This window comes from Manacus candei, unplaced genomic scaffold, assembly GCF_025592945.1.
Source record: "Manacus candei isolate 608988 ecotype Guabito, Panama unplaced genomic scaffold, ASM2559294v1 h1tg000037l, whole genome shotgun sequence".
NCBI classification, from domain to species: Eukaryota; Metazoa; Chordata; class Aves; order Passeriformes; family Pipridae; genus Manacus; species Manacus candei.
In genome coordinates, this window is record NW_026138085.1 from 7122831 (window position 1) to 7138438 (window position 15608).

Here is a 15608-nt window from a genome sequence, read left to right on the forward strand (position 1 = left end):
GAACAAAGCAAAGCTCAGGTGTCAAATTATGGCCACGCACAAAAAATAACTCCTGAAATGCTTGAAATATAAACAGAGTGAAATCCTCCTGTTCTGCACAAAAAAAGAAGAAAGAGACAAGGATGATATTGCAGCTCCACAAACAAAAATAGCAATTTTCTGCAACCAGCTCAACTCTGGCAGTGCCTCTGCCAGCCCAGCACCACTGTGGGAGCCTTGCTTAGCTTTGACTTACTGGACAGAAAAAAAATTGGTTTAATCATAGAATCCCAGAATGGTTTGGGTTGGAAGGGACCTTAAAGCTCATCTCATTCCACCCCCTGCCATGGGCAGGGACACCTTCCACTAGACCAGGTTGCTCCAAGCCCCGTCCAACCTGGCCTTGAACACTTCCAGGGATGGGACAGCCACAGCTTCTCTGGGAAACCTGCGCCAGTGTTATCCAGTCTCACTGACTGTCATCAGGATACAGGCACAGGCTCAGGGGACGGTCTGGGTTGTGGGTGCTTAGGTTTCCCTGCTGAGATCTCCTCAGAAAAATATCAGAACAAAGAGATCTTCTTGCTCTCAGGAACAGCAAAACACAGCTGGGTTTATTATGGGGATCCTGAGAGTGTGAACATGTCCCAGCAAAGAAGATTAAAGGGTTTACCTACTCATGGGTCAAGGAATAAAACTGTAATAGCAAGTTTCACTGAAACTAGGGTCTGCAGAGCAGGGGAGGGAATTGCAGCATTACATTCCTGATGAAAGAGCATGAACAGGAATCACTCCTGCTCTGTGTGTCTTAATGGATAACTGCCTGGACACACAGACATGAGATAGTGTAAACAGTCTTGGAAATGCAGTAAGAGGCAGAAATCATGTTCACTTTCTATTGATATACTCTTTTCTCTCCATCCTATCTGTACCTGTTTCTGAGATCTGTCCTCTCCTTCCTCTGCTAGTCCCTCTCACTGCACTCCAATATTGGGGGGCACCCAGCTGCCACAGGGAACCCACTGCATTTCTCTGCTCTGCAGGAGGAAGGGCACTGCTAAATTACCTCAGAGGCACTTATCCTGTCTGATACTGGTGTTAATAATTGCCATTTTTGAATGTATCAGCTTTCTTAGCACGGTTTTACTGCTGTTAATAACTGCAGCCCCATCACATGAGGAGCCCCACGTCCCTCGTCAGTGCAGCAGTGCACCAGTGCACGTACACCCCAAAAACCCAGAAGCCATAGACCAGCAAGAACAGGCTCTTTTTCTATTCAACTGATACAGCCCAAGTTCTGTTTTTAGTATCAGAAATCTCCGCAGCAAGACTGTGAGAAATATTTTTTAGCTCATCTGATAAACACGCAAATCTTGATTATTCATATGTTACTTAAAATAAAAAACCCAAACAGAAACAGATGAGACAATCCCCTCCAAGCAGCGTGGCCCAGCTTGGCAGGGCCAGGCAGTGGACCCTGGCTTTGCCCACGTTAACTGTGGGTGCCCTGCTCTCAGCAGCACCCAGACCCTGGCTGGTCCCACCCTCAGAGCATCCCTGTGGGACAGCCAGGCCTCATCCCTTCTGCAACACGGCCCCTCCCTCCAAACATCTGCTGCAGATGTGCAGATTTATCTCCACTTATGCCTTTAATATGGCTTTATGGCACTGCAGCCTCAAACAGCTCATTTAGAAGAGCTGTGGCAACAAGCCCTGTCTCCAGCTGCTCCCCAGGTACTCCTTGAAGCAGGGTGCTGCTCCCAGATCAGGGTGATGCTCCTGGAGCAGGGGCTGCAGGATCGACACTAAAGGGATGCTGTGAGTCCATGCCTGGGGTTGGCTGAGCCTCTCCCTCCACAGCCCAGGATCCCCCAGGAGTAGCACCAGGGCTGGGAGAGTTCAGCAGAGCAGGCTCTTGCTCCTCAGCTTCCTGCCTTTCTCTGAGACAATTTTTTTCCTATTAAATAACACTATGAGCTGTTTCTTTTCCTAAAATAGCAACACCACCACACTCGCTGTTTGTTTTGTTTCAGTTCCTTCCCCACCAAAACAGCACAAACCCCACTGTACACCTGCCTCCCCCTCCATGTCTCACTCCATCACCAGGGTTTCCTTTAAATGGAAAACATTTAAACAGTTTTGGATTCTTCGCACACATAGCATCCTGGAATGGTTTGGGTTGGAAGGGACCTTAAATCTCATCTCATTCCACCCCTCTTTCAGGGATGGGGCAGCCAAAACTTTTCTGGGCAATCTCAACTGGCCAAGGGGAGCACCCGAAAGAGCCTGGCTCTGGCTTCAGGCTGTAAATACAGAAGGTTTGAAACCAACACCTAAACCAGCTCTTTGGTTTTTAAACAGCCTTGCCAGGGAGTCCATGGAGACACAAACCCATGTCACAAGAAAGCATCTGGAGTTGGTTTTAAGCCTATTTCAAGTACCGTTTGTTATTTTTTCCCCTTAAACAGATAACTTGGGTTCTCCCAGACCTTCTCCTAAGCAGTCATCCCGATTAACTCATTCCCCAGGTTTCCCAGTCCTGCCTCATCCCTGCTGCTCCTGCAGCACCAGTGCAAACTGCAAGAGCAGGTCTGACCCCCCAGCCTTGAGGCTGTCACAAACATCTGATGATGCTTTCACTTTTAAAACACTAATCAAAGGTTTCTATGGGAACCTGCAGGAGCAGGAAGAAGATGGGAAATTACAGGTCAGCTCTATCACTGAAAGAAAAAAAATTATTCCATTCCTTTGCCCTCGCAAAGTTTCAAGGTCACCCAGAAATACTGATTCATCGGGGTGCATAAAAGCAGAAAATACACCCCAGAGCAGTTGTCTGTTGGGCAAAGAAATCACTTTTAGTCCTTTAATGCCAGGTTTGACTGGAAACCCCGAGAGGAGCTTCACATCTGCTCTGCCTCCTGGGCAGCCAAACCCCACTCCAGGTCACTAAAAGCAACACGAGATTCCCAGTAGCTTATGGGTTCCTGGTGCCAACACAGGGCTGGGGATTGGTCGGGAAGCCCCTTTCCCTCATCCTTGCCTCCCTCATCCCTCCTCTTCTCATTCCTCCCTCCCACTCCACTCTGTCGCTCAGCCCTTGGTTCACTCAGACTCAGGTTTCCAGTTTCTCGCCAACCAGATATGACTCAACACCACACACACACAAGGAAACTTTTCCACCACTATTAACTTTCAGAGGAAGTGGAAAAAGGAGAGAAAAACACATCAGTCATAAACATACTTTGCCAAGTGGTTCATGAGCAACTGCAGCATCTGCCTGTTTTTCTCCGGGAGCCGATGAACGAGGTTGTGGATCTCTGACACTCTGGACTCCTGATTCTCCAGTTCTGTATGGGAAATAGAAGATGATTTATCTCTGCATCGGGGGCTTGTTATGGGAAGACTCATAACACTAACTCCATAAGACATCCCAAGGACCTGCTCACACCCAGGCATGCTGTGGATACTATCCATGGCACTGCTCCTTCCTACCATCTCCAAGTAGTTGAATCCAAAGGAAGACACTTAATGGGCTGAAACTGTGAGCTGAGAGCTGATGCCTGTGAACAGCCAGTGGTGAGCAGGGCAGGGCAGGGTTGGCTGTAAACCAGAGTGATTTCAGCAACAGGAATATCAGCACGTTCCCCTTCTGTATGTTCAGTGTGCCCAGCAAAGGTCAGGCGGGAGCATCCACAGTTGGATCCACGGGTACTAAGTGGGAGTGCTGAGAGAGGCCACCACCACTGTGGCCATGGACTATGTGAGCCCTCCTGGCCCTGGCTCCTTGTACAGCTGCCAAAAGAGAGCTACCTGCTCCCAGCAAAGCCCCTTCTCCCAGGAAAGTGACAGGAACACAGCACAGACATCTGAACCACCACTGGTGCCATCGAACACCCGTGGGCATTGTTTGAACAACAGCCTCCCCCGCCTTGGCAGCTGATGGTCACAACAAGCGGGAGCCACCGCCAGCTCTGCGCTCCCAGCACCATCTGTGCTTCCTCTTCATCTGGTCACCTCCCAAACAACAACCTGCCCCGTGGCTCTCCATTCTTATTCTACTTTCTGGGACGGGAGCCCGGGAGGTCGGTGGGGAGGCAGCAGGGCAGAGGGAATCTCAGTAACTTGCAAATGAGGCTCCACTTTGGGAGCGGGGCCATAAACATCAACAAACTCACTCGCTGCTTTGATGAAGCTCCTTTGAAACTGGTACATCATGAGGGGCCCTGGGAGCATTCTAGAAGATAAAAAGGAAACAGGCACAAAACACATCTGGGGAACACAGTCCACACACAGAAAGCTTTGCCTCTACCACAAATTCAGCTCCATTTTGAAAAGTGCAGAATTAAGCAACAGCAACTCTAATTAATTCCCCTCATCAGAAAGAATAAGATCTATGCAAGTACCTTTGATTTATTCGTCACTAAATTAATCTTTAATTTTAGCATTCCTTCAGTAACATGGAGTTTCAGTGCATTACCAAGCCCCTGACTTTCAAGTAAATTTAAAAATAAATTAAAAAGATAAACAAGACTAGTTGTAAAACTTTCACAATCCCTGTTCCCATTCAATTCCCCTTGCCCCCTCCCACTGCTGCATCCCTTCAGAGGGTCACACTGGTGCTGCCCACATTCCTCTGCTTTGCCAACAGTTCAAACTCTGGAGCAAATGTTGCCAATCATGCAAAATTCTGTAGTGTTCTGTGATTTTCTAGGCTGAGACCCACCATGCTAATTACCCTCACCAGCCTAATTGGATTTAGCTTCTCTCTTGTGCTCCCTCACTCTGTCAAACACAACCCAACGCACACAACAGCCACAGGGAGCAAGGAGCTGTGGTCACAACAGGTAGAAGCATGTTGTGGATAATGAGATGCTGCTGGCTGCCAACACCCGAGCCCGGTGGGAAGATACCCAGGACGATAAAGGCATCGACTTACACACAGAAATTATAACTACACTAAAGCTCAGCACCGCGTCTGGAAAAGCTCTACAGCCGCTGCCCTTCACACAGCTCCTGCCACGAGCTCAGGAGGTGGAAGTCCATTGGGAAAAGCTCAGAGAAAAGCTTAAATCAAAGCAGGAGATGCAAGAATGAGCTTTTAAAATCATGTTGGCATGATATGTGCATCTGTCAGAAATGAGTGTGTTCCCCAGATGATACTCACACATGCTGGAAGGTCAGGGAAAAGCCAGAATAAATTACCTAAGAGCAGTTTCTGCTGTTTCTATCCAAGTGCTGTTGCTAAAGGTCTGCAATAAGGGGCAGTAATGTCCCAGACCACCACTGAACCCCTCCTGAAGCCAGGTGAGGGTTTTCTCCTTACCTCAGGTATGTTTTCAGTGCACTAGTAATGGTCTTGATCTCCCACTCTGCACAGATCTCTGTATCTGTCTCTGTGGCTGTTTTGGGATCTAAGGAAAAAGACAAAAAAGACAAAAGTGAAGCAAAGTGGAAACAATTCCATTTTGTGCCAGCTCAGCTGTGTGGAGAGACTCTCATGTCCCATTTTATTCGCTATTCCCAGCCCAGGGACCACAGCCAATCCCCACAGACATGTTGGCAGGGGAGTGGGGTCCATCACCTGGGATGGGCCACATTCACTGGGATGGGAGGAGAGAAAGGAAAGGGAATCATCCATCCCAAGCGAGGACATGGGCAGTTTGGCTCTGAGGGTGACAGGACAGAGGGCATAGCAGCCTGTGGTGCTCAGTGACAGCAGTGATGGCCAGGCACAGACAGGACACAGACCCAGGACACAGGGACCCTCTTCCCACTGATGCCAAACGTCATCCTGCATCTGCCTCCCCACCGAGGCAATCACAGCCCATCTCCTGCACAGCCACCATCAGGCCAGCAGGAGTGGCCTGGCCATGGATACCTCAGGCACAGCACTGAGTCCCAACACGGCAATGGCTCCGTGCCGGGGTGAGGAGCACGGCCAGGGAGAGGCAGGGCATGGATGTGTCCCATGTGCTGATCTCTCCCACGTGGATGCTCCTCCACGAACACGCTTTGCTAAGTCAGTGCTGGAAGCACAGTCAGGATCCTGCTCCCAGCAAAATCCCAGGGAAGCCTCTGCGGGGATCCCGGGATCCCATCAGTGCCAAGCGTCCCTGGGGAGCGGCGCAGGCGCGGGGGCTCCCACCATGCCCAAGGCCAAGGCTGACACAGCCACAGCTGCTCGCACCATCTGCTCCTACAGGCTCAGCTCAGGGGGTATTTCTGCCTTTTCACAGACACAAATAATGCACTTTTGAATTTTAAAGCCCCAGGTAAGCATTGGGTAATTTTCAACCTACTTAAAAGAATGCCCTGAATAGAGTTTGGCTTTCCCTTGGAGCAATGGGTTTATTTTAATTCAAAAACAATATCGAGAGGTGCACCTGGAAAAGTAAACATGTGAGAAATGTATATTCACACAAAGATCATGCGTGTCTCACACAATGATCACGCAAATGAACTCCATCCTCCCATGTCAATGCTGAGGAAACTTCCTACTGCACTGCCTTTATAAGGAGGAAACTTTAATAGAGTCAAAATAAGCTTGGCAAAGTAAAAAAAAAAAAAAAAAAACACAAGAAAACAAAACCCCCCAAAAGTTCCACCTTTTTTTAAACAAAACTTTTTAACCTAAGTAGAACAAACAAGTCTGGACTGTGTGTCTCTGCAAAACTTCATCTAGCAGTTTCTAGGCAGGATCATGGCACACGAGGTGAAATTCCACAGTCGGTCCCATGAAAAGGCTCAGAGCAGTTAATCAGTTCCCCTTGACCTTCAAATTTATGAGTCTGCAAAAAGTGAGTGCCGTGGGTTCCAGCTGCAGCATCTGTCTCCCCAGGCAGCGATGCTGCAGCCAGAGCCGCAGCTCTGCCTCCCACAAGGACACACTTCCACAGGAACTGGGGTCAATGTGGGATAGGGGCTGGAAAAGCACCCCTAGCCCAAAGTCAGCATTAACCCTGGAGCTGCTTTTTGCTGCCAATCACTGATCTGATATCTCTCACGAATTTCTCCAGGGCGAGGGGAATCACCTGGGGCACTACCTCATCACCCAGTTGTAATTCTCACCAAGAGACTTCCAAAACAGCCACAGGGACGTTTCATCCCAGCAGTGAGGGGCATGAAGGAACCCACTCCCCACCCTTATGGCCCACAGGGAATAGGAGCAAGAGCAGATCAGATGCTGTAACTCATGCCAGTGCTGAATTCAGACCTGCTGGTGCCCCCACTGTCCTCTGACACACTACCACAATAAATCCTTTTACAAGAGCTCCCACTGATAAAAGTTTGCTTAGGTGCTGGGTTTTGTCCTCATTTTGATGGCACCTGGTGCTGGTGAAGGCTGGGGAGATGACCTGCCCCTGGAAGCACCCCCTCACTGCTTCACACTGGATCAGACAGTGACAAGCTCTGCTGCCCCAACCTGAAACCCACAGGCTGGGGTTGTCCCTGATCCAGCTGCTGCCCATGGGGAGCTGGTGCTCCACAGTCCCTGCACCGACCTCCTGCAGGGACACCTCATGCCAAAGCCCTTCCCAGCAGTGTCACTGACACCAGCTCAGGGAAACTTGATCTTTTTGCCATTTAAACTGTATGTGAAGCAGTAACGCTGCCCACATTCATTTCTAAATATAAGGGAAACCTGATGTTGTAAGCACAATTTGGTTCCTCTGTTCACAAGGGTTGGATCCAAACGGGAGTGTCCGAGCAGAGCGGTGCTGCTGCCAGCAGGATATTGGAGCCCTGAGGGCAGCAAGAACAGATGGGGTTTGACAAGGGGCATGTTTCTGCGTGACACTGACTTCACAGACAGCCCAAACACTGGGGCTGATGAAGATTTGATCACCCACAATTCGGAGAAAGATATGGAGTCATGGGTTTGCAAAGCATCCCAACGATTGACGGCACGGGGGATCCCCAAAGAGGGTCCTGCTTCCAGCCTCCACTCGCCTGTAACAGGGCTTCCAGCACCAACAAGTAACGAGGACACACCAGGACAAAGGAAAACCACCAGCAATATATCACCGTGTTATGAGACACGAGGTCGACAGCTGAGTGGCTTCAGTCGCCGAGGAGATAATGGATGCTGGATGGCGTCCAAAACTGGATCCCTCCCAGCTCCTGAGAGCTCTTCACCCAAGTGAGTTTTGCCATCTGTCACAGCCCCAGGACTCACCAAGACCAACCCTTCTCCCTTAGAGGAGAGTTCGGGGTCCATCGCTCTGCCAGCCCACGGGACGAGGTGCAGCAGCACAACAAGCACCACTAGAGGACCTGCCTGTGGGCCTGCTGCACCCCTGAGCACCCACCCCAGAGCAATGTTCTTCATCTGATGCTCTAAAGCAACCGTGCCCAACGTGTGCCACGGGAGAGCGCTGGCTCCCCCATCGGACCTGGGGGGCCACAGGGCACCTTCATGTGTCCCACAGCCTGTGCCAAACTTCTCTAATAAAAGCATCAGTCACCAGCTCTTGTGACTGCAGCAAACTTTCCAAATGCCAGAGCAAAGCTGGCACGCAGAGGTCCCCTGAGCCCGGATTTAGTGCTGTGTCCTTCTGCTCCAATCACCCCTGGATTACCAATTTTCCATAGGTTCATGCTGACAGCAGTAACAGCCACTATGGGCTTGGATCAGTGAACACCTCAATGGTGTAAAAAGAAGGGGGAATTGGAAAAGGAGAAGGAAAAGATGTTTAAAGTGAAACATAACAGATTAAAACTTCCTGTGAGGAGAAATGTGTAGAGAAAGGAGTACTGGAGTTTTGTGAGGGCAAGGAAAATGAAGTCTTGTAGCAATAAGTGCTAATAAGTGAAGGGAAAGACGAAAGAGACCAGAAATGCCACTTATTTCCCCCAAGGAGTAACAAACACATTTAATAGGGCGCTAACAAATTATTAAGCTTTTGTTTCCCCATTCCCACAACAATTTCATAGGTGGTTTTGCCAAGTCTGAGCAGCACCAGACAGGACTGGCTGAGAGGCAGCTGCCCTGCTCCAGCTCAGATGTGTTCTCTCTTCAACTGTGTGTCCAAGACATGCCTGGACAGACACACAGACTGCCTAGGGCTACAGCTGTGGGATGGAAATGCTAACTGCAAGGTCAGGGGCTGAAATGGTTTTGTCCCACACAGCCTGAGCCAATCTCAGCACCAGCCTGGACCACAGGAAGGGCACAGGGAGCAGGGAAGGTGCTACTGGAGGGGCAGTAAACAGAGCAGAGAGAGGGAGGGCTGAGTTCCTCTCTGGGTCAAGAATAACCCCCAGGCTGTAGCTGACATAGAACTGGGCTGGGAGTCAGGATAACAATTCTCCAGTATATCCCAAAAAGTGCGACCCAACACAGGGCTCTGCACCATGGTGGGTGATGGAAACACAATACTTCCAAAAAAGGAACCAGTCCAGGAAAAGTCAGCCATGGTGCCCCAGACCTGCGTCAGGAACAAAGACCAGCTCTCTGACACCAGACCTATTTGCTCCTACACATTCCAGTGCTCAGATCCAGCCCACAGAAATGCTGGTTCAGAGCACAAATGCACTGGGAGCAAACACCTCCTTCTCTCTGGCCATCACACCCTGTGAGAGGTGAGAGGCTCTGAGGCTGCTAGGCAGACACAGGGGGCTGCACATTGGGAGCCCCAAAATGTCATCACCAAGCTCTGTCACAGTGTGATCCAGCAGCTTTTCTCTCCTGAGCATCCAAAACTGCAAGGTCCAATGCCTCAGGCACAAGGGAAACACATGCTGAAAAGGTCTGGGCAAGACCGTGATAAACAGGCACAAGAAGGTCCGTAGGGAAAGCAAGAAGAGTCACAGGCAGCATGCAACACGCAGGAGAAAATAATTTCAAAGTGTGCTGGGAACAGGGGGGCAGGTAGGAGATGAAAACCCAAAGCTTTCAGCTATTTCTTTGAAGATTTTGCTTTGCATTTGGGAAGGCTGCCAGAACTCAAGAGTGCATATGAGCAGGACACCAGTGACTGCACCAGAGACCTCATAAAGCAACGTCCTACACGAGTCCTACCTTCTGACCTGCCAACGGTGCCCAGGGACCTCCCGGCCTCTACCAGCACATGCTCCTAAGGGCACATTCACCACAATTAGGGACTCCACCAAGAGCCTCTGCTCCCAGCTGGCAAGACTTCAAAGCCGCACAGTCAGCTTGCCTTTAACAAAATACCAGATACTCACCCATTAATATACTGAGCAGCTTTTGAACTCTGGAGTTTACTCCAACAATCCGGTAGAGACCCTGCTCATTGATCCCTAGGAAAAACAAGGAGTTTATTAGGAGAAGGTCACAAGAGCTGCTAATATTTCTTTCATTTCTTTGGCTTCTCGAATAGCAAAGCCACTGAAACCTTCTCATCAATTACATAAGAAATTATAGAAGAGGGTAAAATTTGGGTTTGATATCAAGGATTTCATGTAATAGAAGTGTTACATTCAATTAGCTCAGGAATAAGGATCTAAGGACACCTTTCCTCCTCCCCACAGTCATCAGGGGAGCTACAGTTTGCCCCATGAAGGATCTGCACTTAACAAGGGAAGTCTGGGAAAATTTTACTGTGCCACATTCTTCAGGTTGAGGTCTGAGCCTTTTGCATTTCTTCACTCCCTCATGTAGGGCCAAGAGGCTCACAAAAATCCTATCTGTATACAAGGAGTCTTCACAAGGGGCTTTGGGGAAGGACTGCCATGCCCACCTCTTGTTATCCCACGTGAGAGGACGTGCTTTGCTGTGTTCCTGCAGCAAGGACGCTCAAATGAACCCCTGGCTTTGGTCCCATCCCCTCTTTTGCACACCCAGTGTGTTACTGCCCAACTCTGCCCCAATGTTTGCTGAGTCCAACCACAGGGCCAACACATGTCTCGGCAATAGCATCGGCTCGAGCACATTCATCTGATGTGGATCTGAGGGTTAATGAGTCATTTTTGTCCATGAAAAGAGCAGGAAAGCAACTGCTCCACTACCAACAGCTGCAGGGCTGCCCCAAAGCTGCCCTACCTCTTGTTTCCACAGCATGGATGCACTTCTTGATGATGCTGAAGCCGATACTGTCCAGCTGGGCAGCTGCAGGGGAAGAGAAGAGAGAAGTGATGAACACCTGGCAGAGGGACAGAGCACAATGCTCCTGAATCCCTGCCATCCCCAGCAATGCTGCACCACTGCCCAGATGGGGCAGGGAGGAGGAGAAGGAGATAAATGAGGTGTTCAGGGCAGAAAAGCCTAAGTACAGCAGCTTGTACCAGGTGTAACTCAGGCAAGCACAGACGCTGACTGTCATTCCAGACTTCACATCCCTCTGAACTAGCCCCTCCACACCCACTGAGAAGCAGAGTCCTGGGCTCAGCCAGGCATCTACCTCTGTGGATGGTCAAAAATTATTTTAGGATCAAGGTGAGATAACCCAAACTTGTCTGGAAAGTTGACAAGAGATTGCTTGGAAAAAAGGAAATCATATATTTTTGACACAACAAATCCCCCAAAATGGTAGCGTTCTTGATGAGTCCCAGGGAATTCCTATACATCCTTTCTGCTCTGCATCCAGCTAACCAAGCCACACATGTGCTGGAGAGCAATCCAAACCAAACAGTTCTGTGATTCTAAGAAAACGTGGAGGTAAAAACATCACATGAAGAGAAGAGAGCTGACAGCACATGACAGTGGAAGAGCATTATGAACTGGGAGACAGGAATAAATTTTGGGTCAAATCTCTGTCTGAAGCACCTCCTATGCCCAGTGGGAGGAGAACTGCCCCTGGGGTGCCCATCAGCACTGTCCCTAACCACTCCTGCACACCCCAGGCAGCCACTCCTGCCCCCAGCAAGGCAAAAGTCCAGCTGAACAATATTGTCCTGTGAGCCACCACACACATCCCACTCAGCCTCACCCATCACAGATGTGCACGGTTCAGGTTCTTTTATTAGCACAAATGAAATATTTATTTGGAGCAAATTAGGGTGTCCCGAAGGCAGTTGACTCTGCCTGAGACTGAGAGCTAAAACATTGGAGTTAATGGGATGTACAACTCAACTCATTCGTGCCAATGCAGGTTTTCACTTCTAATTTCAAGGAATTAATTGTACACGGATCCAAACACCTGCTGGAAAAATTCATCCCACAGACAGCTTTCCACCACTGCCTGGAAAACACTGCACACAGCTATTTGTTATGGAAAATTACTTCCTTCCTACAGAAGGGTTTGGGAAACCTTCCATAGGAAGGAGACCCACAGCGTGCAAAGCTTCCCTGGGCTCCAGACTCCAGAGAATGCCCTGTTGTGAGAGACACAACTCATTCTGTGGAGAGCAGGGCAGAAAGGGACCAGTGCCCAGGGCTGGCAGTGCCCTCACAGAAAGGCACGTGCAACTTCCCTCCTTTGCATTCCCCCTGTTCACACTGTTATTCACACATGGATCCACTGCTGCTCCATGACCAGCTGCCAGCTCACGGTTGCATGGAGCAGTCCCTTCCTAATCCCTTGTTTTGAGTTCTCTGCTGGGGGTGTTCTTTGTCTGATGAATGGCACAAGGACCCAAAACAGTGCAAAGTAAAACAGCTCTATTGTGTTTTTCTGGGCAAGCAGGCTTTCGTGCCGAGCCAACATAAGCACACAAGCTGCAGGATGCCTGTGCCATAGGACGTGTGGATATCCAGAAGCTGCAGTGCCCTTTCCTGGGCACCTGGAGGGCTCCAAGCGCCACTCCCCAAACACAGATGCAGCATAAAACCAACGTGCCTTCTGCATCAGCAGGGCACAGCTGCCATAACTCAGATCACTCAGGTACAAGGGTACCTGAGAAGCACAAAACCACAGTGTGGAAACACTCTTGTACCAGCAAACCTGGTTCAGCAGGTCTGATCAGCCTTGGCTTGGCACTGATATGACCCTGACCTTTGGGTGTCCCTGCATGGTGCTGTCCAGCCAACACAGATCACTGTTTCAGGCTCTCTGAAGTGCCTGGTTTATGGAAGTGTCAATGATTTCATAAAACAACAATTTTCCTTTTGTCCCTCACATGTTTGGACTTGAGCAAAAGACACCTCCAACCCCCAAGGCCAGGTTGGACAGAGCTAGGAGAAACTTGGTCTAGTGGAAGGTATCCCTGCCCATGGCAGGGAGCAGAACGAGATGAGCTTTAAGGTCCCTCCCAACCCAAACCATTCTCTGATTCCATGATTCTATAACCCTGCAGAGCCAACTGCCTCATGGCCAAGCAGGGCTGGGATCCCACCTCCCTGCAGCAATAGCAGGGGCAGGAAACCCAGCAGTCCCCCTGGCTGGAAGCGACCTGGAATAATCCCCCTAAGCAGATGAATAAGCTCTTCCACTCATTGCTGAGCTCTGGATCAGGAAAGGTCGGGGATTTATTTGCAGTAGTTACATCCAGAAATAATATCTGATTAAATATCCAAAGTGCCTTTATTCATCCTTAAATTTAACTTTTAATGAGCATTGTAAAAGCTTGATTTCCCCTCTCACAGAGCAGCTGCTCTTTATCTCAGTCATTTACCCAATGATTCAGTTCAGCAATGGCCCAGATCAAAGGCAGATTTGGATCTACTGCTGTCCACATCACAGAATCATGGAATCATCTTGGTTAGAAAAGCCCTCTAAGGTCATAGAGTCAAACTGTTGCCTCAGCACTGCCAAGGCCACCACTAACCCATGTCCCCAAGGGCCACATCCATACATCTGTTAAATCCCTCCAGGAATGGGGACTCCATCACTGCCCAGGGCAGCCTGAGCCAGGGCTGGACAACCCTAATTTCCAACAGGCCCTGTTTGCCTGTCCAAGGGCAAGTAAAAGAGCCCCCTTTGAGGCTCTCCTTCCACAGGGAAGGATGTGAGACTCAGCTCCAGGCTCTTCCTACAGCAGCAGCATTCCAGTGCCAAGGAGATGTACTAGCCAGGCTGTAATTAATCTATCACAGTAACATTTTACATTGGCAGGAGTGATACACATCACCTGTATTGCAGCTGCTGCTCAGACACACCCCCACACCCATCTGACCTTCAAGTAGCATCACATCTCTAGTGCTGGTGAGTTGGTCTCATCCCATTCTATTTTTGCCTAGCAGATTATTTCTATTTAATCCATTAATTCCTTTACTTTACGCTGATGTGGCATATCAGAGCATCAGGAAGGGGGCAGGACTGAATCAGCTCTGTGAAGCCTGGCTGGCTCCAGCTGTGTGTCGGTCGTGGCAGTGCAAGGTCAAAGCAGCTCCTCTGCCTCCCCACCACACATTTCTGTGCCATGAAATGATCACTGGCTTGAATTGTTTCAAAGACTTCAAGGAAATAAGAGCCACAGAGGTGGGGAGAAACCAAGAAGCAGAGACCAGAGAGAAACGAGTTTTCAAGTCTTACCAGAAATGAGTTTTCAAGTCTCAAACTACCAGTGAGCTGCCAAGTTTGGGAAAGGAAGATTGAGGGTTAATTTAGGTTAGATAAAAGGAAGAAGTTTTTTACAACGAGGGTGGTGAGGCCCTGGCACAGGTTGCCCAGAGAAGCTGTGGCTGCCCCATCTCTGGAAGTGTTCAAGGTCAGGTTGGACAGAGCTTGGAGCAATCTGCTCTAGTGGAAGGTGCCCATGCCCTTGGCAGGGGGCTGGACTAAATGACCTTTAAATGTCCCTTCCAACCCAAACCATTCTGAGATTCCGTGACTGTGCCTGCTGGGGTGGCCAGATCCACACAGTTAAGGGCACAGCAGACAGGGCAGCCAAGGGTCTCAAGGTATGTGAAGAGCTTGTGAAAATAAAGACAAGTTTTGATGAGGTCCTCAACTAATGGGGAACCAAGTGGAAGGGGAAAAAGGAGAGGGAAATGGGGAGAGAAGGGAAAGGAGTTCTTCTGTGCTGTTCCATGCAATAAGCACAAATGGCCTGGAGGATTTGTTTCCACAGAGCAGGGCAAGTCCTTCTGGTTTGCAAACTAGTGCATCTAAATCCTCCTGGCTCGTGCAGTTCAGTGACACCCACTCACCCCTTCAGCATGGCTTTCTCCCCCCTCCCAAAGCAGATTAAGATAAATCACCTGTGGGCCGATGGCCATCTGGCCACTCAGCAGGATGTAAACCCAAAAGCTCTGTAAATTTAGACAGTGGCCAAAAAGTGCCACTACAGCACTGCGAGGTGCTGTCATGCTCCCATAAGTACAAGCAGGAAGCAGAGGTATAGAGGTTTCCAGGGTCAGGAATTGCATCCGGACCCACTCAATCACTGCACTCATTTCAAGTCCTTATAGGAAGCTCCTGTATCAAGGGCTGCTGGCAGAAAGCCAGTCCCTGAATCAATTTTAGAGTGGCTGGTGAGGCAAGCAGAGATCCAAGACACGGATTTAATGAGGGCTGAGGCAGTTCAGATCTCTGACCACACCAGCCCAGCCCAACTGGAGGGTTCAGAAGCATTGTTATGTACACAGCCAAGGGTTCCAACCCTCTTCCAGAGCCAGGAAGGACAGTCTGTGGAGCAGATAGGGAAGATCCTTCTCACTTTTAAGACAGACCATCAAAATGGTCTCTTAAGCCAAATCACCAGGTACAGTCCTGGCAGAGCCAGGGGCTGTGTGCAGGGAACACAGAGCGGTGACAGCTCACGGCCAGGTAGGATGCAGCTGAGCC

The 15608-nt window shown here is 49.7% G+C and overlaps 1 protein-coding gene across 3 annotated transcripts in view; it reads right to left on the bottom strand.

Moving 5' to 3' along the window:
* Positions 1–15608, bottom strand: part of ARHGAP26 (Rho GTPase activating protein 26) — a 117692-nt gene that overhangs the window by 47490 nt on the left and 54594 nt on the right. For all 3 annotated transcript variants that reach the window (XM_051794220.1, XM_051794219.1, XM_051794221.1), the window contains exons 13-17: positions 10985–11050; positions 10168–10242; positions 5303–5390; positions 4155–4213; positions 3221–3326 (exon numbers count right to left, since the gene is read on the bottom strand). In XM_051794220.1, the coding sequence (XP_051650180.1) occupies positions 3221–3326; positions 4155–4213; positions 5303–5390; positions 10168–10242; positions 10985–11050 (394 nt within the window). The remainder of the gene's footprint in view (positions 1–3220; positions 3327–4154; positions 4214–5302; positions 5391–10167; positions 10243–10984; positions 11051–15608) is intronic.